The following is a 24,569-nucleotide window of genomic DNA, read 5'->3' as shown; positions in this document are numbered from 1 at the left end:
AGAATCCACAAGAAAACTACTGGAACTAATAGAAGATTTCAGCAAAGTTTCAGGATACAAGAAAAACATACAAAAATCAGTTGGATTCCTTTACATCAACAAAGAGAACCTCGAAGAGGAAATTACCAAATTGACACCATTTGCAATAGCCCTTAAGAAGATAAAAATACTTAGGAAGAAATCTAACCAGAGACATAAAAGATCTATACAATGAAAACTATAAGACACTACTGCAAGAAACCAAAGAGATCTGCATAGGTGGAAAAACATACCTTGCTCATGGATAGGTAGACTCAACATAGTGAAAATGTCAATTCTACCCAAAGCAATTTACGGAGACAATGCAATCCCGATCCAAATTCCACCGGCATTTTTTAATGAGATAGAGAAACAAATCACCAACTTCATATGGAAAGGGAAGAGGCCCCACATAACTAAACCATTAATTAAGAAGAAGAACAAAGTGGGAGGCCTCACACTACCTGATTTTAGAACCTATTATACCACCACGGTAGTCAAAACAGCCTAGTACTGGTACAACAACAGATACATAGACCCATGGAACAGAATTGAGAATCCAGACATAAATTCATCCACCTATGAGCAGCTGATATTTGACAAAGGCCCAAAGTGCATTCATTCAGAAAAAGACAGTCTCTTTTACAAATGGTGCTGGCATAACTGGGTATCTATCTGCAAAAAACTGAAACGAGACCCAAACCTCACACCATGCACAAAAACTAACTCAAAATGGAGCAAAGACTTAACCATAAAATTGAAAACGATAAAGATCATGGAAGAAAAAATAGGGACAATGCTAGGAGCCCTAATACATGGCATAAACAGAATACGAGCCATAAGTAACAATGCACAAACACCAGAAGAGAGACCAGATAAATGGGAGTGCCTAAAAATCAAACACTTATGCTCATCAAAAGACTTTACCAAAAGAGTACAAAGACAACCTACAGACTGGGAAAAATTTTTGGCTACCACAAATCTGATCAGGGTCTAATCTCTAAAATCTACAAGATACTGCAAAACCTTAACAACAAAAAGACTAATAACCCAATTAAAAAATGGGCAAAGGATATGAACAGGCACTTTGCCAAAGATGCCATTCAGGTGGCTAACAGACACATGAGGCAATGTTCACAATCATTAGCCATTGGAGAAATGCAGATCAAAACTACAATGAGATATCATCTCACCCCAACAAGGCTAGCATTAATCTAAAAAACACAAAACAGTAAATGCTGGAGAGGCTGTGGAGAGACTGGAACACTTATACACTGTTGGCGGGAATGTAAAATGGTACAACCACTTTGGAAATCGATTTGGCACCTCCTTTAAAAGCTAGAAATAGAGGTACCATATGATCAAGCAATCCTACTCCTTGGAATATATTGTAGAGAAATAAGACACGTCACACAAATAGATATATGCATATCCATGTTCCTATGCATATCCATGTTCATTGTAGCACTGTTCACAATAAGAAAAGATGGAAACAACTTTGTTGCCTATCAACGGACAAATAGATAAACCAATTATGGCATATTCACACAATGGAATACTATGTAATGATAAAGAACAACAATGAATCTGTGAAACATGAATGAATCTGCAAGGCATTATGCTGAGTGAAATTAGTCAGTTGCAAAAGGACAAATATTGTATGAGACCACTATTATAAGAACTCAAGAAATGGTTTAAACACAGAAGTAGACATTCTTTGATAGTTATGAGGGTGGGGAGGGCAGGAGACGGGTATTCACTAACTAGATAGTAGATAAGAATTATCTTAGGTGAAGGGAAGGACAACACACAATACAGGGAAAGGCAGCACAACTGGACTAAACCAAAAGCTAAGAAGTTTCCTGAATACAACCAAACACTTCAAAGGACAGAATATCAGGGGCGGGGGTCTGGCGACCATGCTTTCGGGGGGACATCTAGGTCAACTGGCATAACAAAGTTTATTAAGAAAATGTTCTGCATCCCATTTTGATGAGTGGTTCCTGGGGTCTTAAAAGCTACTGAGTGGCCATCTAAGATACATCAACTGGTCCCAACCCACCTAAAGTAAAGGATAATGATGAATACCAAAGACAAAAGGAAAATATTAGCCCAAGAGAAAGAAAATACCACAGAGACTCCATCAGCTTGAGACCAGAAGAAGTAGATGGCACCTGGCAGCCACCAATGACTGCCCTGACAAGGAACACAACAGAGAGTCCCTGATGGAGCAGGAGAAAAGTGGGGTGCAGAAGACAAATTCTAGTAAAAAGACCAGAGTTAATGGTCTGACTGAGACTGGAGGGATCCCGGCAGACATGGTCCCCGGCTCTCTGGTAGCCCAGAACTGAAACCATCCCTGAAGCCAACTCTTCAGACAAAGATTAGACTGGACTATGGGACATAAAATGATACTCGGGAAGAGAGTGCTTCTTAGCTCAAGTAGATACATGAGACTAAATGGGCAGCTCCTGTCTGGAGGCGAGATGAGAAGGCAAAAAGGGACAGGAGCTGCTTGTGTGGACACGGGAAATCCGGGGTGGAAAGGAAGAGTATGCTGTCACATTATAGGGACAGCAGCTAGGGTCATACAGCAATGTGTGCATAAATTTTTGTATAAAAAACTGATTTGAACTGTAAACTTTCACTTAAAGCACAATAAAACATAAATAAATAAATAACCTCCTCTAAAAGAACAAACACTCTCTGAGCTGATAGTCCTTCATGCTCTCCTCTCCCTGCAAACTGCTAGAAATTTCCAGGAATCTGAGTCTTTGAAGAACAGTTTGGACCCTCAATTTATAAGAACAGACCCCATATTACTACACAAAAGTAAAAGCGTATAGGGCACGGAGAGAATATGGCATTGCAAAAAAAAAAAAAAAAGTAGAAATGTAAATATTAGAGTAGGGGAGAGGGTCAAGGCATAGCAAACAATTGCAAAGGACTACCATTTGTCACCCTTAGTCAAAAAATCCTAGCCGAAAGTCACAATGCCAAACTATGATTCAAATAAATTTTCATGTTTAGTTTATTTTTTCATTCAATTTTTTATGATGTCTTAAACGGGATGAGTTCTAGATAATAAACTTTAAAGAAATTTTCTTTGTTTTGTTCCAAATAATATAATATGATCCTGAGAGTACAAGTTTTTTTTTTTTAAGTGTATTGGTTTCTAAGTTGTCAGTAAGTCATTAAATAATTCTAATGGCTGTAATTTGTGATTGATGTGTTATTAAAAAAAATAAAAATAAAGCCAAACTAGTTGCTGTCGAGTTGATTTCAACTCATAGCAACCCTATAGAACAGAGCAGAACTCCCCATAGTGTTTCCAAGGAGTGGCTGGTGGATTTGAACTGCAGACCTTCTGGTTAGCAGACAAACGGTTAAACCACTGTGCCACCAGGGCTCCACTGATGTGTTACAGGATGTCACAAAGAATGAAAAGCAATCTTATTTGAGATTTTATGTAATGGAAACCTAAACAGCTAAAAAGAATATTTATACAAAATAAAACAAAAATGAAATTCTATACCATGTACCCAAATCTAAGGTAGAGAAATACATTGTTTTACTTAATCAATGTATTCTAACTACATGTATGCAAGAGGAAGGTCCTCAACAAGATGGACTGACACAGTGGCTGCAACAATGGGTTCCAGCATAACGACTGTGAGGATGACGCAGGACCAGGCAGTGTTTCGTTCTGTTGTACGTAGGGTCACTATGAATTGGAACCGACTCAACGGCACCTAACAACAACAACAGCATTTCAGTTGCACTGAGATGAAATCATCTAAGTAAGGGAAGGGAACCTCCCCATCATTTGGGCCAAAACTGATATAAAGTTCAATTTAATCTGTTCTACAGCAAGATCAGAAAACCCTGGTGTTGTACTGATTAAGAGCTACTGCTGCTAACCAAAAGGTTGGCAGTTCCAATCCACCAGGTGCTCCCTGGAAACCTTACAGGGCAGTTCTACTCTGTCCTATAGGGTTGATATGAGTTGGAACCGACTCCACAGCAATGGGTTTGTTTTTCATTTTTTTATAGCAAGATCAAGAAAGTTCAATTCTTTGTCACCCATTCCAGTTTTGTTCCACATCCACACTTAACAATTAATAGATACAATTATGTGTGTGTGTACTTGTGTACATACATACATATACATATATAAGTATAGGAAAGGGCATTCCAGTTGTCTTCCACTGCTGCACTGTATTATCGTTCATTCTGAAGGCTATATTATTGCTTCATCATATTTCTAAAAAGCAGATCATAAAATTATTTCAATGAAGGCTTCTGTTTCCTGCACAGTAAAACTTCAAAATAAACAAAGAGGTTATAGTAACTCAATTTAATGCCTTCGTTAATTAAACACTGAAACGGTCTGTAATTCATTGTCCCTCAAGGACCACAAACAGCCCTGCGAACTTATGTAAGAAGTTGTAAAGGAGAACCACCTCATGACAGATTGGCATTCCAAGCTTGTGGGATAGACTCCATCAAGTCATGCCACATACATGAAAAATGATTTTGGGAATTTTATTCTTTCCAAAGAAAAACAAAGCAGGTTTTCCATTCTCTTAGATAAAAGAATGTGTTGTCTACCCTAAGACCAAACTAAAACCTAATCCGTTGCTGTTGAATCAATTCCAACTCATAGCGACTCTGAGACAGGCAGAGTTAATTACAGACAGTAAGTACTATGTTTAACAAGCCCCCAAAGTAATGAATACATGAAATTTCAGAAATGTCAGCTTTGTCATAATATATAAATGTATCAGACAACACAGTCTCCAAACATTTTGCCAATTTTTAAAAACAGGTAAAATAAAACAACAACTTGGTTACCTCACCCAAGATTTCGGAGAAAAAAAAAAAAAGTTTGATAAACTTACTGAACCCCTAAGCACATTTGCGCATAAATATAAAATGTAAATCTTAATCTTGTCATTATCATTTATTATTTTCTTATTTTCTATATGGGAATTCTGGGCTCTTTAAAATTTCTCAGAAATGTAGCAAACTGATATTTTTTAAAAATGTTGCATCTAGTCGATTCCAACTCATGGTGACTCCATGCGTTAGAGTAGAACGCTTCAAAGGGAGAAGTGTTGAATTGCCATTTTTGTAGATCAAAATGGTCTAATATTGACAATTTCATATGGTTCAACCTATTACATTTAGAATATAGTCAAATAAGTCATAGATCACCCAGCAGACATTTAAAAATAAGCCTGTTTATAACTAACTAGTGAAGCATAGTGGACATATGCCAGAAAACAGGAGGGTGTGGGTCAAGAACCTAATACAGATGGAATGGAGTAGCCAGTGGATTCTATTTTTGTTTTTAAATACAGCATACTAGATGACTAAACACACTCTATGTTTTCAATCCTTTAAAATTTATGCCATGTTTCTGTGGCAGACGCATGGAGTACGCAGCCACCTGGAAAGATCTAAGCACAACTAGATTATAAAGATGGTGCTTTTGAATCTTCTCAGAATTTAAACGAAGTATCAGAATTGAGGTCAAATATTGTGATGATGTAATTGTAAATAAGACACAAACTTGCATTCCAGCTTATCAGAAACCATGAGTGAAAATATTGCCAATGCTTATGTAAAATGGTACACACATGATATATAGATGATATCACTCAACGTTTTTAAGAAGGAACCACATGTGTTACACATTCAGTAGCTTCTTTTACCCTTTGGTGGTGTAGAGACCAATGTCAGGAATAAATGTTTGTCATCTCTTTGATGATCAGAGTTTTATCTAGCATTGCAACAAACCACCATATAAAAATAAAACATGCTACATAAATTCTTTCTTAAGATTATACTTTCTTGGCTCTGCCATATAACTAGCATATAAATCATGTAGTTATTTTTGATATTCAGAAAGAATTCACTCTCAATTTCACCAAATAATGATATCACACGTTTATCCCAAAGCACAAATTAGTAATTAATATCCCAGAGAATTATAACAACAGAACTGTAGGGAGAAAGAGACGAACCTTCAAATGTTATGTGGAAATAAATACTCATCGCGTACCACTGAGCAGAGCTTAAATATCCCATTTTCAGACAGTGCCATGTTCATATACGCAATACAAAGCAATAATCAAAGACTGTAGACTAATAAAAATATGAAAACTGAAAGAAAGCATAAAAGGCAAAAAAAAATTAGTTACTCATTGAAATGCTATTCTTTGACTTCATTATCTTGAAAATCGAGTAACTAGATATAACTTGAGAAAGGCTTTATTTTATAAAATTGTCCTCAATCATTTCAAACTTATTTCCTCTGCAATCTGGTTTTCTTTGGTCAACACTTGCTGTGAAACACAGCTAAGCCTACCATCAGCAAGTTTATAAACTACTATGCTATATTTTCTTTATCAGCATCCTATAAAGTGTTGTAAGATATAACTTTACAAATTTCAGTAAAATCTGCTGAACTTGACAGGTCAATGTACTTCACCGAATCGCTAGAATAATAATGCTAAAAATATGTGGGCTCATCAAAAAAAAAAAGAAAACCTACTCATCTTCAAACAGTCTGCTACCAAACTACTGCATATATTTCAGATCAAAGAATAAAAGAATTATTTTAATTCAAAGGTAATGGCATAAAATGACATCACGGCAGCCAAGTGGAGCCAGGTTTAGCTGCTCTGTATGATCTTTATCTGTTTAGAAGGGAAATTGTTTAATCTTCCTTTAGTTTGTAGAGCTGAGATCATCTTTTTCTTCTTCCCCTTCGTCCTCTTATTTTTGTTCTCTCTCCTCCTCCTTCTCCTCCTCTATCTCATCATCCTCATCATCAGCTATGAATGAGACTGTATTCAGAGCACTTTGCAGGTTTGGATTATGCCAACAAAGACAAAATTCCTAAGGGATTTATAATTTGAAAATGGAAGCAGGGTATCTACATAAAAAGATAAATTATACGAGATGGTATACATTAAGTGCTAAACAAATACTTAGAAAATAACTGTTAAAACCACTCAAAAAAACAATTAGTCCTTCGGCATTATTTACTTTTCAAATCCGACCCTCTGCCTCAAGGAGAGTTGAATGTTATTTTTTAAAGATCATAATGTGTTCTGATAAAAGGAAAGGTGACTTAGAGAGGGAATCTGCATTTCCTGAACTCCGACTATGTTCCAGATACTATGACAGGCATTTCACCTCTTGATTATTTTATCTAACGCTCACAATAAACCCACCAAAACCCAAGGAAGATGGTAGAGAAAACCAAGATTGAAACACAGATTAAGTAATGCAGAAAGTGAGATATGGTAGCAGAGAAGAGCCAGGCCTTGAGCAAAGGTCATCATATCTGGAAAACCACAACTATCATAATGAGAGTTAACTACAAAGATTGCTCACTGTTCTACGTATTTGAGGTTCATAGAGACAACCTGAGAACATGGTTTCTGAACTCTAGAGTTTATGATTTCATTATAACTTTCTATTGTGGCTAGTTCAGCAAAGAGATATAAAATGTTTTAAATTCAATTACTCTGTAGTAGTATTCAAAGTCATTGAGACTAACATTTTTACAGTAAAAGGATGAGTTTTTTTCTTTTCTAATTTGATGGAAAACTGTAACAAAATTTCTGATGTCTAACAGAACACTGAATGAATCTGGATTTGGTGATACATATACACTCATTTAAGACAGAGCTCCACAAAGCCTAAGGCTGGTTTTAAACAGACAATCCATATTCAATGTCTCATTGAACAGTTCCATTGTTCAAACAATGTTCAATCCTACATTTTTAAAATGAATTCTAGTTGCAAAACACTTAAAGGTGTTTTAACATAAATAACTAAAATTCTTAATTACCTCTGAACAGAAATTTCCCTTCTAGTGTTCCAAAATTAAAATTTGTTAAATAATTTGAATACTTTTATTATGAGAAAAGAGCTCTGATGGCGCAGTGGTCAAGAGCTTGGCTGCTAACCAAAACGCTGGCAGTTCAAATCCACCAGCCACTCCTTGGAAGCCCTATGGGGCAATTCTACTCTGTCCTACAGTGTTGCTGTAAGTCGGAATCGATTCGACAGCAACAGTTATTTTTAATAGGAAAAAATAATTTTCTAACTAGAAAGTGGATGAAACCATTTGATTCTTTCTCCCTTAGATCCACCTCACATTCTTTCTCAGAAATGAAATGAAAGACTATCTCATTTCATTAGGTTATAATACCCTTTGTTCTCTGGGTATTGGTATGAGAATGAGGTTTTCTCTTAGTTCTCTGTAGAGTAAAAAGTTTGCACTAAATGACTATGAACTCAATAGTACGACGATAATCAAAAGGTATAAGCAATATTTAATTAATGTTAATTGCTATATTATTGAAATTAGACACTCCATATGAAATGCTTAGGACAGTGCCCAGAATATTAAACATTAGCTCTCATAATTACTATTTATTCCTTGAAAAATAAATCACGTTAGTAAAGGCACTTGGCCTTGTTTCAAATGTGCAATCAATAAACGTAAGTGCAAAATTGATATGGTGGAGACTATTACAAATGAAAATACGTTATCAACACAGGAAAAGTGTGGAGGAGCCTCAAAAACTGAAAGGAAATGTAAACAAAAATGGATGGTGAGTTGCTGTGGAAAGGAATTTGACCACGCACTTTTTATTTACTGGAAGTTTTTTTTTAGCCAACAACAGTAAAAGAATACAAACAATTGTCAAGTTTTCTTCCACATTTAATGTTTATTAAGAAAGAAGAGCTAACACATCTTTTAAAGAGTCCTGCTAATGTGGGAAATAGGTTGCATTAAAAAAAGTAGAAAATACTTGCAAAAAATTGAAATTTCTATTATTAATCAACGGAAAATTTTCATTAGCAAAAATTCTTAATTGTCTCACTTTTAGTTCAAAACCAAGAAAAAGCATGCACACTCTGTAGTAGGAGTAATGAAACTGTAAATCTTACGTACCTAGCATGATTATCAGTGATACATTCCATCAGATTCCTCTCCGTCATGGAGGTAGGTACACTAAAGGCTTAGCATTTATCATATGATGGGAATTTAAGTCCAAAAAACATATGAACAATGTGACAAAATGTCTTTCTTTTTTTTTTTAAACTTCTCATACAAAACTTTATACACATATTGCTTTGTGACATTAGTTGCAATCCCCACAATGCAACAGCACACTCTGCCTTTCCACCCTGGGTTCCCTGTGTCCATTCAACCAGTTCCTGTCCCTTCCTGCCTTCTCATCCTGCCTCCGGACAGGAGCCGCCCATTTGGTCTCGTGTATCTGATTGAACTAAGAAGCACACTTCTCACGTGTATTATTTTTTGTTATTTACAGTCCTGTGTAATCTTTGTCTGAAGAGTGGGCTTCCGGGGTGGTTTTAGTTCTGGGTTAACAGTATGTCTGGGGGCCATAGTTTCGGATAGGGTTTCCAAGGAGCGACTGGTAGATTCTAACTGCCAACCTTTTGGTTAGCAGCCAAACTCTTAACCACCACACCACCAGGGCTCCAACTGTCTTTCCCTCTTTTGGAAATGACACTAGTTATGTAAAACAGTTAATATTCTACCAAGCTGATACCTCATAATACTTTAGGAACACACATCATGTAACAGTTAACAATCAACCTTCAGCTTCTGACCTCAGATTTGCTCATACTGTAACTTAATTCTTTAGTGAAGTCCACAACAGTCTCCAGTAAGCTACTGACTTCCATCTGTGAGCATATTTAAGTTTCCCACTTACAAGCTGAGAAAAACAAATCAGCTATCTTTTGTTTTTTCTTTCATTTTCCCAGAACAAAGAAGGAAGTTCCTTTCAGATTATGGCTATCTAAGACAATGGTCACCACGTGAAGAGAGACCACATGGGAAAACACGAATTATTTTTATAATGTCAGCTACTCCACAGCTGTGCCACCTGTTAGTATGGATGCTATCCAAAAGGATTTTGAAAATAAGCCAGGCAGTCTGCCTTCGACATATGAGAAAGAAAACTGTCAAATGTTTTGTATGGGGTTAGTGGTGTACGTGTGTGGAAAAATAGAGGTCAAAATTGACAAACTAGAAGTTATCTCTTATATCCTATGAATCCTTCATGAGCTACTGTCTTATCATTAATTAAAAATCTCCAAGGTCTATTCTGAAGTCACCACTCCAAGTATACCCTATATCAATACTTCAGTCTAAGGAACTCTACTTCTCTATTAGTCTCCTTAAATGTTTAAGATGCAATTTCAATGCGAGGAGATAAGGAAGTAACTATCTTAATTTAAAAAGGGAAGTACACTCATTTTAATGACATAAAAAAAATCTTCATATGTCCTTTATCCTAACAAGATGCTGAAAAAATGTATCATGGAGCATTTTGGATTACTGAGATAAACAGCACCACAGACATAAAAAACATAATTAACAATGGATCCAATGAAACTATGCAAAATTCTTAAACACTATATCAAAGCCATAGTAACCAGAGCAGCACAGAAGTTCTTAGAATATTTATTAAATTGTATTAAAACCATACCTAATTCTTCCCACTGGAAGGTGTCTTAGAACTACACTGATAGCAATATGAAGCTAAAATAATTTCCTAGGCTCCAGGAGGATACTCCAGGATAAGCAAGTTAAGTGCTAGGCAAAGCACAGCTGTCAAATCAAAGGACAAGTTTCTTCTATGTGCCTTGTAAAATCTGAATCTCTGTATTTCTTCTAGCTGTGCTGTCCAAATGCTGAGATGACAATTGAAGAGATGCTTTGTGACAATGCTTGCTGAAGCGAGGTATGTTCACTTGGAACTAGACAGAAAACACTAGCTCCCTTTTCACAGGTATGCAGGTAGTAAAAGGAGCTAAGTGGTTAAACACTAGGCTGCTAACCAAAAAGCTCAGCGATTTGAACCCACCAGCCACTTCCGGGGAGAAAGATGTCACAGTCTGCTTCCATGAAGATTACGGCCTTGGAAACCGTATGGGGCAGTTCTACTCTGTCTTACAGGGTCATTATGAATCAGAATCAATTTGACAGCAATGGGTTTGGTTTTTTTGTTGGTTTACAAGTATCCAACATGCCAGAAGTAAAGGAGGCTAATTAATTCTTACATTTCAATGATTGTTCAATGGTATCTGATGTTGTTACTTCCTAGCCGCTGGTCTAGAGATTTCAATGACATATTATTAAGTAATCTAAATTCTATTAATAAACCAGACACTTTGACTCATTCTGGTTCTTTAAGTTCTTTGCAGTGGTTTTCAAAAACAGCATACTACCAACTTATTTACTGGTAGGCAGTGGGTTTTGGGTGAACTAATTACTCAAATTTCAAAAATAAAAGATCAGTGAGGGAATAAATTTGGAATCACCTATCAGCTACACCAGTTATAGTGGAGTTGATTCCAGCTCTAAGGTGTGTTAAAGAGTAGTGTCAAGTTGAAGTTTAAACACACATTAGGTAAACATTTGATTCAACTACCACTCACCAGGTTAAACTCGGGGAAAATTTCTTAACATTAAGTCTCTTTACATAAGATCCCTAAAAGAATCTAGGTATTTGTTTCATTTACAGGTCTTTGATTGCATAGAATAGAGATGGGCTTAGATTAGCTGGAGGATGGGCAGCATCATGGATTGAACTGTGTCCCCCAAAAATATGTCTATCAATTTGGCTAGGCTATAATTCCTAGTATTGTGTGATTGTCCATTTTGTCATCTAATGTGATTTTCTTATGTGTTGTAAATCCTATCTCTATGATGTTCATGAGATGGGATTAGTGGCAGTTATGTTAATGAGGCAGGACTCAATCTACAAGATTAGATTTTGTCTTAAGCCAATCTCTTTTGAGATATAAAAGAGAAGCAAGCAGAGAGACATGGGGACCTCATACCACCAAGAAGGCAGAGCTGGCAGCAGAGCGTGTCCTTTGGATCCTGGGTCCGAGTCTGAGAAGCTCCTAGACCAGGGGAAGATTGATGACAAGCACCTTCTTCCAGGGCCGACAGAGAGAGAAGGCCTTCCCCTGGAGCTGACACCCTGAATTTGGACTTCTAGCCTACTAGACTGTGAGAGAATACACTTCTGTTTGCTGAAGCCACCCACTTGTGGTATCTCTGTTATAGCAGCACTAGATAACTAAGACTGAATTCTAAGATAGGCAGCATTAAAAAAAAAAAAAAACCATTGCTGTCACATCGATTCCAACTCATAGCGACCCTATGAGACACAGTAGAACTGCCCCATATGGTTTCCAAGGAGTGCCTGGTGGAGTTGAACTTCTGACCTTTTGGTTAGCAGCCGTAGCTCTTAACCACTACGCCACCAAATAAGTGGAGGGATAAAGAGACCCTCACAGCACACCAAAAATCACCTTTTCCCAATTTTCAAGAGAAGAATCCAATTGACCCAGCTCGTCTTCCTGGAGCAGTCGTAGATTACTGGTGTACTTAAGGATCAGCTGCCTTTGGTGGAGCTGTCCACATCAGACCAAATAAGCCAGAATTAGGGGTAAAAAATCAAGCCCACCCATTGCCACTGAGTCGATTCTGACCCATAGTGACCCTACAGGACAGAGCAGATCTGCCCCATAAGGGTTTCAAAGTTGTAATCTTTATGAAAGCAGATTGTCACATCTTTCTCCCGTAGAGCAACTGGTGGGTTCAAACTGCCAATCTTTCAGTCAGCAGCCAAGTGCTTAACCACTGCTCCACCAGGGCTCCTTATGGAGTAAAGAATAGGCCCACAAATTAAAGACCATGGCTAATAAATTCAGCAGAAAGGTGTGGTTGAAGCAGAGACACTTAGAAGGGTATGGCAGGCAGGCAATTATTGACATCTAGTGCAGTCTAGGGTGTGGTTAAAAGTTCAGACACTGGATGTATCAGCCTTGTATTGAATCTCATCTCTACTACTTAGGACTATGTGACTTTGATCAAGTTACTTAACCTATGTGTGTTTTTTTTTAGTGTCTTCAATATTAGTACTATCTAAGGTTATGCACTTGTGGTGCAATGATTAAGCGCTCAGCTGCTAACCAAAATTATGGCGGTTCAAACTCACCCAGCTGCTCCACAGAAAGAACTGGTGATCTGCTCCCATAAAGATAACAGCCAAGAAAACCCTATGGGGCAGTTCTACTCTGTCACATAGGGTAGCTAGGAGTCAAAATTGACTTGATGGCACCCAATAACAACAACAAAGGTTATGGTAGGAATCCCTGGGTGGCGCAAATGGTTAAGCGCTGGACTACTAACCAAAAGGACTTGTGGTTCAATCCCACCTAGAGGTGCCTCAGAAGTAAGGTCTGGCAAATCTGCTTCAGAAAGATCACAATCTTGAAAAACCTTATGGAGCATTTCTACTCTGTACACTAGGGGTTCCCAGGAGTTGGAATCAGCTGAACAGCAACTGACAACAACAAGGTTACTGTGAAGTTAATTTATGCAAAGTGCTTAGAACAATATGTGGTGCTGAAATCACTGATCAGTTTAGGTTGACCAGTATCATCTAGTATCATAAGGCCAAGGATGTCTCCCTTTTCATTCATTACAGCAATGTCTCCTCTTAAGGGATGAGGTCTGCATAAGGGAGGTTAGGTTCTAAAGTCATCTTTTAAGGCAAAAATAATCTAAAACAAAATATTTTTAAAGACAGTCAGTTAGTAAATAGGGTATGCGCATATACTCCTTTATAGCAATATGTGTGTATAAATGTATAATTATGTGCACAAATGTCAAATATAATTGTGTAATATTTTTAATTATGAGATTAGATATTAAAATTGACAGAATTAAAAAGAAAACAGTAATCCTGTACATTGTTCTTTCATCTAGATATGCTTGCTAGTCTTAATAGGATAAGGACATTCTGACAGAAAACATATACCAGGGGTGATGGCTAAGGATTAATACTTATGACCATTAACAGTGGCCATATGATGTGTGTTGAGATGATGAAGCTTGGCGCCATTCACATCAAGATTGATCTTCTGCTTCTAGTGACCCACTTCTGAGCGTCACCAAGGGTTGATTCTGTTGAAGAGATAGCACGTAAGACTTCAGCAACGGAGGGCATGTCAGTAGTTGGCTCTGTTTCAGCTTGAGAAGTTGATGGCATAGATTCATATGCTGCTGGTGGATTTTACTAGAAAAACACGGTGAGTAACACTGTGGCTGTTCTCTTTTAAACTGCTCAATCATTTCTTGGTACATTAAATGAATTTTGAGGCTTTGTTTCCTACTTGTTCGTGTTAAGAAATTAAATCAATAAGATATTCTGTGGTTTGGAGCAGTTGAGCCAGTTAATGAAGATTCAACTTGCTGGCTTTTCTTGGTCATTGCTATAATTTTTCATCTCTAAACCATTCAATCACTAACTCTAATCATTGGTTCATCAGTCTTCCTCTGTGAACCCCCCTTAATGTAGTCATGCCTTCATTGAGGTTATCTATAAAGCAATGGCTGCCCACTTGTCTGGCCCTCTGAACATGCATTTGTGAATTGGCTTATGATTGCTGTTGTGGTTGGTTGCCATTGAGTTGACTTCAACTCATGTGGACTTTATGTATAACAGATGAAATGTTGCCTGGTCCTGCACCATCTATACAGTCATTGGTATGTTTGAGTCCACTGTGGCAGCTATTATATACTCCCTTCCAACCTAGGGAGCTTGTTTTCCACCATATCAGACAATATGCTGTCATGATCCATAAGGTTTCCACTGGCCAGAATTTGGAAGTAGATCACCAGGTCTTCCTTCCTAGTCTGTCTTAGTCTGGAAGCTCTGCTGAAATCTGTCCACCATGGGTGACCCTCCTGGTATTTGAAATACCAGTGGCATAGCTTCCAGCATCATAACACACAAGCCACCACTGTATGACAAACTGATAGGCAGATGGTGGCATTTATGATTAGAAACCCATAAATCATTACATCTTTCCCCACAGGTTTTGGGAAAATGTCCCAGACATAGTTACATGTCTCTAAGTCACAAATGTACCCCTTTTAAATCTTCATAAAGATATCTCTGTGCGTTTTGCTCATCTCTTCTCCAGTCACAGGAGCCACTGTCATGACTTGGCAGTCACTTATCTTGAGTGTTGATGACAGTGATCATAGACTTGTTAAGGCCATACTTCAGGGTCAAGTTCAAAATAGCTTTTTTTTTTTTTCCTCCAGTCACTGGAGCATTGTTTCTTTGGTTTAACACAAGATAAAATAGCTGGCTTTAATTTAGAGAGCATGTTTTACAGAAAATGCATGTTTCTTAAAACTTTAGAACTTCCACTCAGCACCATAAGAAGGTGGCAGAAATGGAGGAAGCAACAGATTCATAACTCTTATTTCCATTTCACACCAAGGCATGGATGCCTGGAACAGAACGGCTGGCAAAGTCACCAGCACTTTTAAATTATCCCCTCTCGCAGGCAGAGGACATACAATTAATTTATGTGAAAGCTAAATGTACTTAAGTTGTGACTGCTCTCAATTGCCTTTTACAGATTAGGAGAGAATTTCACTATGAAGAAAAACATATTTCTTATGATAGAGCTTTTTAAATCCTCAAACATCAACTGTGTATACATATATATATATTTTCAAATATGTTTAAGGAAACCATTGGCTTCCATCTTACATTCTACAGTTGAATTTACTAGGTGATGGTGGTGAACAGTGACATGAATTTCAGTCCTTCTGATTCATAACAGAAAAGGAGACAGACCAAAGAGGCTTATACTATAAAAAACAAAAAAAGACAGCACAAAGTCTTTGAAATGAAAGAGGACTCTGTGATACCTGAACTTCTATTGAAGAAAATCCTATGCAATCTTAAAAAACAAACAAAAAAAAAACAGCATAAGAGCTAATGCAAAGTATTGCTTTCCTTTAAAGCAGAAGGGTCATTAAATCCAACCACCTAAACTCTTGAGGAATCTCTGATTTTATCTGCTTGCCTAGCAGCTCCTGCAACTTAGATCCCATCAGATTTCACATTGTTCCCTGTCCTGGTACAAATAAACAGAGCACTCATATTCAAATATAACTTTCTAACAACAAATACGTAGAAGAGGCTGTGTAGGCAGAGTTGGGAAGAATTGAAGACCAGAAATGAAGATATTAAAATACTGTCTTTCTTAATAAAGTGAAAAAGCTTAATCCTAGCTATTTTACTTATATACCTGTGTATATTTACAGACCAGTATACAATTTTCTGATTCAGAATTATTTTCCACCACTGCTCCTGATGTAGCTATGTACATCTTAATGGTAAAAAGAACCCATCATGACACATTTTTCCTATCACAGGCATCCCCCTTCCCATGAAAGAAAGATTTTCCATGTTACCTGCGGGGATGACAACTAATTACATCATCTTTTTTAGTTCCTGTATCTACCAAGGCTTGTACAGACACATTCAACCTGTAACCCTAATCTGTGATGTAACTCACCATTTCCCTTAATGTAGTGATATTATTTCTCGATTTAAAATTAGTGGTTAATCTTTCCCTAAACAGGTTGACTGGTCAAGAAGCAGTCTCACATGTAGTATAAAAAAAGACATTAAAATCAGATATTTTATTTCTAAAGTAAAACAGCCAATTGAGATACCGGCTAACGATGGAACATGTCATGAAAGTTGGCCATTTAACACTGATGAATCAGTGTTCATATAATAAAAGAGGTAATAGAGCTTTTGGAAGAAAAATAATTTCAGTGTATCACGTAATATCTCTGTAGATTACTGTGTCGCTTATCAAAGAGTACCATTAGCAAGGGTATTAACGACTAACATTTGGGTATCAGCTTATCTTTATCATCTTCTGTTGCTTACATAAAATCTTTATTACAAATAATGTTAATGGTCTCAGATATATCTCAGAGTAAGAGACCCAGCAAAGCCGAATGGATCACAATAATGAAAACTGATGCTATGTTTCCAAACTACCTATTTTTTCATGTAAAATATAATGGATGCAACGTAATGCATTTATATACATTTTAAATCATCTTTGATAGCTGAATCTTTTCAATATTACTCCGAAAATACTACCTCTATATAGTAATACCTGGGTTAGTGTTTCACTGCTGAGAAAACAAGAGCATTTTCCAAAGCGTTACATAAGCCTGAGCTCAGAGAAGGGAGAAAACACTTGACGTTCGAGAGAAAGGTACAGTTCTCGCCACAACGACCACTTGACACATAAAAAGATCCTGGAGGTGTTTGCTTGAATCGTTCAAAATTGCCAAAATTTGGCCATTTCTGACCAATAAAAACGGCAATTTCATTTTAACTCATCCAGCCAGGTATACCTACACAACCTTAAAAAAAAGGCATCAGAAAATTTCCTTGACATTTGTCACGCTGAAGTTGATTACGGTGAACGATATAGAAAGGAAAATCTTAGCGTCACAATGCACCCTGAAAACGTATGAACCTTTGCATACACCCAAGTAAACAAAGATTTTCTTTTTTTTTAAAGACACAACAACCAAAATATAATATACTTTTGGTCTTTGTTCTATCAGATATCCATTCAAAGATATAGATAATGATTACATCATCAGATTTTTTAACTACAAGCTAGCTCCAAATACTGTGTTAATGGTTTTCCCAGAGCTGACACCAGGAATCCCTTGACCCAGCTCGACAACCTTGCAAACATGAAATAAATGAAAGTTAACAAAGACTGGACTAAAGAATAGTTCCCAGTAATACCACAATGCTCTTATCACTAATACTCGACGGTGCATTCGGATAAGTACATCCGAAAGATTTGCAAATAATGACAATATTCATGCCAGACATTATCGTAAGTGGGGAACAGATTAAAAGAGAAGGGGGAAAAAAAGCCTTCCAAGAAAGAAACATTCATTAGCCTACTGACAAGCGTCTAAAGCCAACAAGGAAACTGCAAAATAATTACTTAGTTACAAATAAACCCTTTTTAGCACAGTACCTTTTTGTGTCTGTCCTTCTTCCATATTCTCTTCCATGGCTACCTTTCTTCAGTAGAATCTGGCACACGGAATTAATCAAAAGCTTCAATTAGAGGTTGGAAAAAACTGGTGATTTTTTTTCCCCCCTGGGAAGCTCCAACAGCAGTGGCTCAGGCAAGTCCTCCGAGCTTAGCTAAGGCTCCCTGGCCCCTCTTGTTTGCTTGGAGACAGGCTGTCAAGTGTAATTTCATTCAAATTACTCTTCCGTGAAGATTATCAATTTTTCTTCTCAAAGCTGCCCATTGTTTACCACTGTAAGCAGGTAGTCAAACAAATAGCCTGAGAATTTTGGGGGAAATGCGGTCTGAATCCCAGTTGCAGAGACACTGTGATTCACCAGCCTTGCTTTGCATTTAAAATGGAGAATAGAAACTGAGGTTTGCATTGAAATCTGGGCTTTAAATTGGAAGCAGGCTAAGCTGTGAACAGACGGAGGGATGTCCTCCTAACATGAAGCCGACCACCAACCCATAATTCCCCCTTTTTGCTTCCAGAGTGGGAAAGCCCAGATTCCCGTCGGTTCTTTATGCCACAGCAACTGCTTCTCACGGAGTCAGCTGCAAAAATGCTGTTCCCTTTTCCCTCCTCACAAAGTATTCAGTTAATTTGATTTCAAAGTGCCAAGAAAGGATGCAATTATATCATCTCAGGGTTCCTCTGTAAAATGTTATTATTAAAAGAGGACTTGTAAGCTCACACATCTCAGATGTAAAAAGCAATAGAAGTGCGATTTTTAAAGGAATGTGTACAAACCTTTAAGCCTCAGAGATACGTGTTTTAAGTGATTATGTTACGTTAGTGCTATAGACTCTTAAATGAAAGGGAGAAAAACAATGAGAAAAAAAAAGAATCTATTGATGTCTTTGTAATTTATTGCTGGATTTTAGCCCACTAAAATTGCTGCTTTTAAACGGGAATCTCTTGAAAGAGATTTTTTTTTTTTCTTCCAAGGGTCAGCACTGAGAAATGAGCAGGGTTATAAAAGGAAGGAACAAATTCTAGATAAGGAACAACAGGATAAGCCATTTATAATAGGAATCGGCACTCTGATTTGGAATGCAAATCACAATGCAGCAGCCAGGCGATAAATCAGCATTTGTACTTCAGCCCACTGAGTGACAGGGCAACATCCTAAAGTCTCAATACTTCACAAAAGGTATAGTAAGAAAATAAACAGTATCTCTTTCAAAGGGGCATAAGCCTTTACTAGAGTATAAAGAAAGAATCCCTGGCTCTGTCTCCATCTCTAAATAAGCAAGCACACAGAGAAAAACACAAAACACACTGACTCAAACACACACACACACACACACACACACACACACACACCCCTCTAAAGCCTTGCCCTAATGAAAAAATAATTCACATTCTAATAAGAATGTGAACAGTCCTGCGTTACAGTATATGTTTTACGTGCATTCTTTAAAGCTTATCAGTAGTAGGTTGCACACCAACCCCAAATCATTACAAAAGCCACTATTTAGATGACAGACAATTCTACAATATCCCATTTTATTTCTCATAAAGAAAGCTCAGACTTCCTACTTCCATAAGCATTTGCTATTTATTGTCTCTACTCGAAAGAATTTAACCCCAAAGGTAAATATAATTCAAATAACTCAAAAACCTATCCCTTCTGGTTATATTTCAGTCTGTGTTCTAGGGTTTGTGAGAGAGCGGCTCGCTCGGGGTACAGATTAAAAGAGGAAAACCATAGGGGAAATCAAAAGAACCTATTTGTAGCCGCATCTCTGTTTCAATCTCTCTCTGCACTGACATAACCTGAAAATGGTCAAAACAAAATGGAGCACCATTCCTCATTTCTGTTCTTTATTTTATACCAGAGAAGTCATCAATAAAACAAATTATTAATAGTAGTAGCGTTAGAATTAATAATGTTAACCTTACAATTTTTAAGTACACTGACGTTGTGAGGCAAATAGGTAAGGTTTTTTTTTTTTTTTTCCCCACTTTATATTAGAGAAAACTTAGGGAGACCCAAGGACTGGGCTAGAAAATGGCCAAGTCTTAAAACCTATGTCAGCTGATTCCTTGTTTAATGCTCTGAATCTGGAAGCAGTTTTTTCTGCCCATTCTATTCCATTGGGAGTGTCTTCATTGTCTTCAACAATCAGTCTCAGTTCGTGGTTTTCTTTTTCACTATGCATATAAAGAGAAAGAGAGGGAAATGTACAGGAAAGAGAAAGAAAATGAAAAAATATTCATTGTGTAAGATGAATGGAATAATAGCAATATAACTGCTTTTCCTTCCAGAAACTTTGCCACAGAACAACATAGACAGAAATATTCTTCTGATTACATATAATGAATAACATCTAACCACAATGGACCAGGAACTTCTCTTACTGTTTACTAGGTATCTTATCCCCAAGGTGTTCAGTAGTCCTGTGCTGGAAAATTTAAGTCTTGGTCCTTTATTTCCTAAGAGTTACTGAAGAAGGATAGAGGCACTCTAGAGATCTGTCCTGGGCCCTGGAAGACTAGAGTCTAGAAAAGGGAGAAGATGGGAAACTCCTTATTATTTACCCCAAGAAGTTACCCACTTGATTCTTTTAGACTCTTTCATGCCAAGACCTTTCCTCTCTAATCTACAATGGCCATCTTTTCAGAGTTGTCCAGGCTGCTGTCATGATAATGTCATGGCCCTGTTTAAAACTGGTGAATGGTTTTCCATCATGCATAGGATAAACTTCCAGCTCCTTAGATTAGCAGGCATGACACGGCAGGAGCCCACCTCTCCAGGCTAACCATGCTCTTCTGTCCTTCACTCACTTGTTTTCTTTTAATTTCTCAAAATCTTCAGTTTGCAAGCATTGTTCCCTCTGCCTAGAACACTTTTCCTTCCACCTTCTCATACCTAGATCTACTCATTCCTCAGATCTCAGCTTAACTCTTTCAGCGTCAGGCGGACCCTTCCTGGTACACAGCAGACTTTCTTTACGATTTGATTCTGTTCCTACAGAAGATTTATAACATACGTCACTACAGAGTTATTCCTCAAAATTCGTGTTTACGGTTATCATCCGCACTGGCCCACAAGCCCAGGAGAGCAAGGGCTCTATCCATCATACTTGTTAATGCATCCCTTCCCCCACTACAAGTCAAGCACATAGTAAGTTTTCAGTAGATATTTGTTGAATGCATGGATGAATAAATGAAATAATAATGATAAATGAAGGAATGAAAAACTTTAATGGCAAAATATACTTTCTCTTAAGTTTAGCAGTTTTCACAAAACAGGTTAGAATGTGAATATAATTTACAATGATTTCAGGAGATAAATGTCACGTTCATATATAACAGATGCCATGCCTGAGGAATTGATGACAGAACGGTAGAGATATTTCTAGAAATTAAACAGTAAGACAAGAAGGCAACTAGTAAATAATTGTGTTCCATGTTTTATTTTTCAAGGGAAAGTTCTATTGTTATAAAAAAAAAAAAAAACAAACCTCTTGCCATGGAGTCAATTCCAACTCATAGTGACCCTATAGGACAGAGTGAATTGCCCCATAGGGTTTCCAAGGAGTGGCTGGAGGATTTGAACTGCTGACCTTTTGGTTAGTAGCCAAACTCTTAACCACTAGGCCACCAGGACTTCCTCTAAGGAGAGGCCAAAAAATTCAAGGGTGACCACTCTTTAGGCAAATTTTACCCTTCTAAAATAGGAAGAATCGATTTTAAGTACTTACACATCCATACAACCAAAGAATTGATAACACTTTTTAAACTTTTAAATCGTTTTTGTCTTTCTCCAAAATGCCAGTAAACCAGAGATAACCAAATCCCTTTTGGTAATTAGGTTATCCATTGGCAGAAACCATGAGGGGGAAACCGTGCCTTCCAAAGAGCAATGAATGGGGTCACTGGCAGTGTTTGCCTAACAGCTTGTAATCCAGAAGTTACTATTATGAGATACTAAAAAATGGTCCATGCTGGATCTTTATTGTCTCAAAAAAGCTATTTTAATTTGGCTTACAAAAGCATCAAACGCTGTAGCTTGCTCACTCACTCACTCAACCTGTATTAGTCCAATGACTACCAAGCAGCAGAAACTGGGCTAGATGAACAGAACAAATGTGGTTTGTTGATGTCACTGAACTAACAGCCTAGCTGAGAGAAAGCGAGAGAGGAGAGAGAGAAGAGAGATAGAGAATTAGAATTAAACAATCAGAACAAAGTATGAGTAGGTACAATTAAAATAATAATAAGTGAAATTATACTCAGCACCTACCATATGCAGGGCTCTGTTCTAGGCCCCTTACATGTAATTATCTCATTCAGTCTTCAGAAGAACCATATCAGGCAGTTACTATTATCTTCACTTTCATAGACGAGGAAATAGACACAGAAAGGCTAAATTCCTTGCACAAAGTAACAGCATGGTGGAGTTAGGATTAAACCTAGGTATTCAGACTCCAAAACCCATTCTTTCAATTATCCCTTTATCTGCCTTCACTGATATAAACTGTAGTCCCCGGAGAAGGATGCAGCAAGGGCATTTAATATTAGGAGCTGAGGCCTTTGACACAAAGTCCTGTTTCAACATAAGTACTCGCATTCATTCAAACAAATTTAATTTCATATTGTTTGTGCAGCATGTTGCCAGATGCTATCAAGGACACAAAAAGAGTGGAGGAAATAATTTTTGTCTTCAAAGAGCTTACAGTTGAGGGAAAGAAAAAATGAGAATACTAATGATACTCATTTTAAACAGCACTAAGTCAATGCAGACGTGTGTTCCAGACTAAAAGTGCTATATGAAGCCCGGAATTGGAGGAGGAAATGGAAATGTGGCTAATTGCCTCCATGAGCAACTGCCTCCTTTGCCATGAGACCAGAACAAACTAGATGTTGCCCAGCTACCATTACTGAACATTTTGATATAGAAGAATCCTGATCAAAACGGGGACAATGCAGAACAAAATTTCAAATTCTCATGGACTCTAGACTTTCTGGAGCCAGGGAAGCTGGATGAACCCCTGAAACTATTTCTCTGAGATAATTTTTAAACTTTAAACCAAAAATATTCCTTCTTAAAACCAAACAATAGTTAAGCTTAACTAGTAAGAAATATAGGCCTTGAGCATTATGCTTTTTTAAGAACTGTCTATACAGGATCAAACTGAAAACAGCAACTCTAAAGATTAAATAGGAACCTTATGGGGCAGTCATTTTATGTTAATAGGGAAGAAACAATTCAGAAAAGGAGGGTGAGAATGGTTGCACAGCTCAAAGAATGTAATCAGTGTCACTGAATTGTATATGTAGAAACTGTTGAACTGGTGTATGTTTTGCTCTGTATATTCTCAACAACAACAACAAAATAAATAAAATTTAAATATATGTTACAGATATATAAAATTCTCATTACATTCATGGTAGTTTAGCAGAAATATGGAGAGACTTACTTAAAGGACATATTTCACTGCCACAGTTGTGTCTTGGGACATACATAGTGTTCTTATTCCTTTTTTTTCTTTTTGAAAATTAATTTTTAGAAATAATATAATACCTAAATAGTAAACACCTATATTCTCACTACCCAACATATAAAAGATTATAAATACAACCATGTACCCTCCCTAATTGCACTCCTCTCCTTAGATCTCTCCCAATCCTGCCTCCCCAGTCCTGTTAACCACCATTCAAAATTGGGTAGTGATCTATATATTCCTATATATGTTTCCTCATAATTATATACATATATAATTAAAAATATATAAAGGCATCATTATATGTATATACATACATATGTCTACATACATACATGCACATGTACATACATGTGTGTACACACACACACACACAGACTATTCTTGTAATTTGTGGTAGGTGGTAGTTGGTACTATAAAGTCACATGAACACTGATTTAATAAATATTGAACCATTGCTCCAAGGGGAAATATGGGATTAGGTTCCTATGAGCCTCTGGTCACAACATTTTTATTAACTGATCAATATATAACTTTGTTTTACATGTGTTTCTGTTTAATGACACCTTATTTATTACATAGTGTTCACTCATTAGCATAGAACTCATGGCCAACCTCACTATACCTCATGCATAAGCAAAGCTTATCTAACACATGTATGTTTTCCAGAAGGTACACCACAGCCTTCTAACACTTAGGAATACTAGACAGCAGTTTCTCACTATTCTTGGGGGCCACATTATACAGCAAATTCACCAACAAAAAGCACAAAAATGCAAAAAAAAAAAAGTGGCACTAAATAGGTCAGGAAAAGGACACTTGTTTACAGTAGGAGAGCTGAAATAAGAAGGTAGAGCATCACCCTGTCTGACCTCAGTTGTGAATGTGCACATCAGTGACTCAAATTTTTGCTGCTCTGTGAATATTTGTTAATGAAAAGAAAAGTGACACAATATTGATTTGGGGGTTACAAATAAATTTTAGCAGGCACATACATTCTCAAATATGAATCTGTCAAAAATGAAGATTGACTGTATACATAGATATATATGTATATGGAAATCCTGGTGGAATAGTGGTTA

General features: G+C 37.1%; 1 protein-coding gene across 2 annotated transcripts in view; it reads right to left on the bottom strand.

Annotated features, from left to right (window-relative positions):
• The window catches only part of GPM6A (glycoprotein M6A), a 449,726-nt gene that overhangs the window by 178,385 nt on the left and 246,772 nt on the right, over positions 1-24,569 (bottom strand). Inside the window, exon 2 of one of the 2 annotated variants that reach the window (XM_004389907.1) lies at positions 17,992-18,050. The exons of the other annotated variant lie outside the window; for it this stretch is intronic. Within the exon in view, the coding sequence (XP_004389964.1) occupies positions 17,992-18,028 (37 nt within the window). The 5' untranslated portion in view covers positions 18,029-18,050. The remainder of the gene's footprint in view (positions 1-17,991; positions 18,051-24,569) is intronic. 2 annotated transcript variants of the gene reach the window in all.

Source organism: Trichechus manatus, unplaced genomic scaffold (assembly GCF_000243295.1).
Source record: "Trichechus manatus latirostris isolate Lorelei unplaced genomic scaffold, TriManLat1.0 scaffold00267, whole genome shotgun sequence".
NCBI lineage: Eukaryota > Metazoa > Chordata > Mammalia > Sirenia > Trichechidae > Trichechus > Trichechus manatus.
This window is presented reverse-complemented; position numbering and strand designations above follow the sequence as displayed.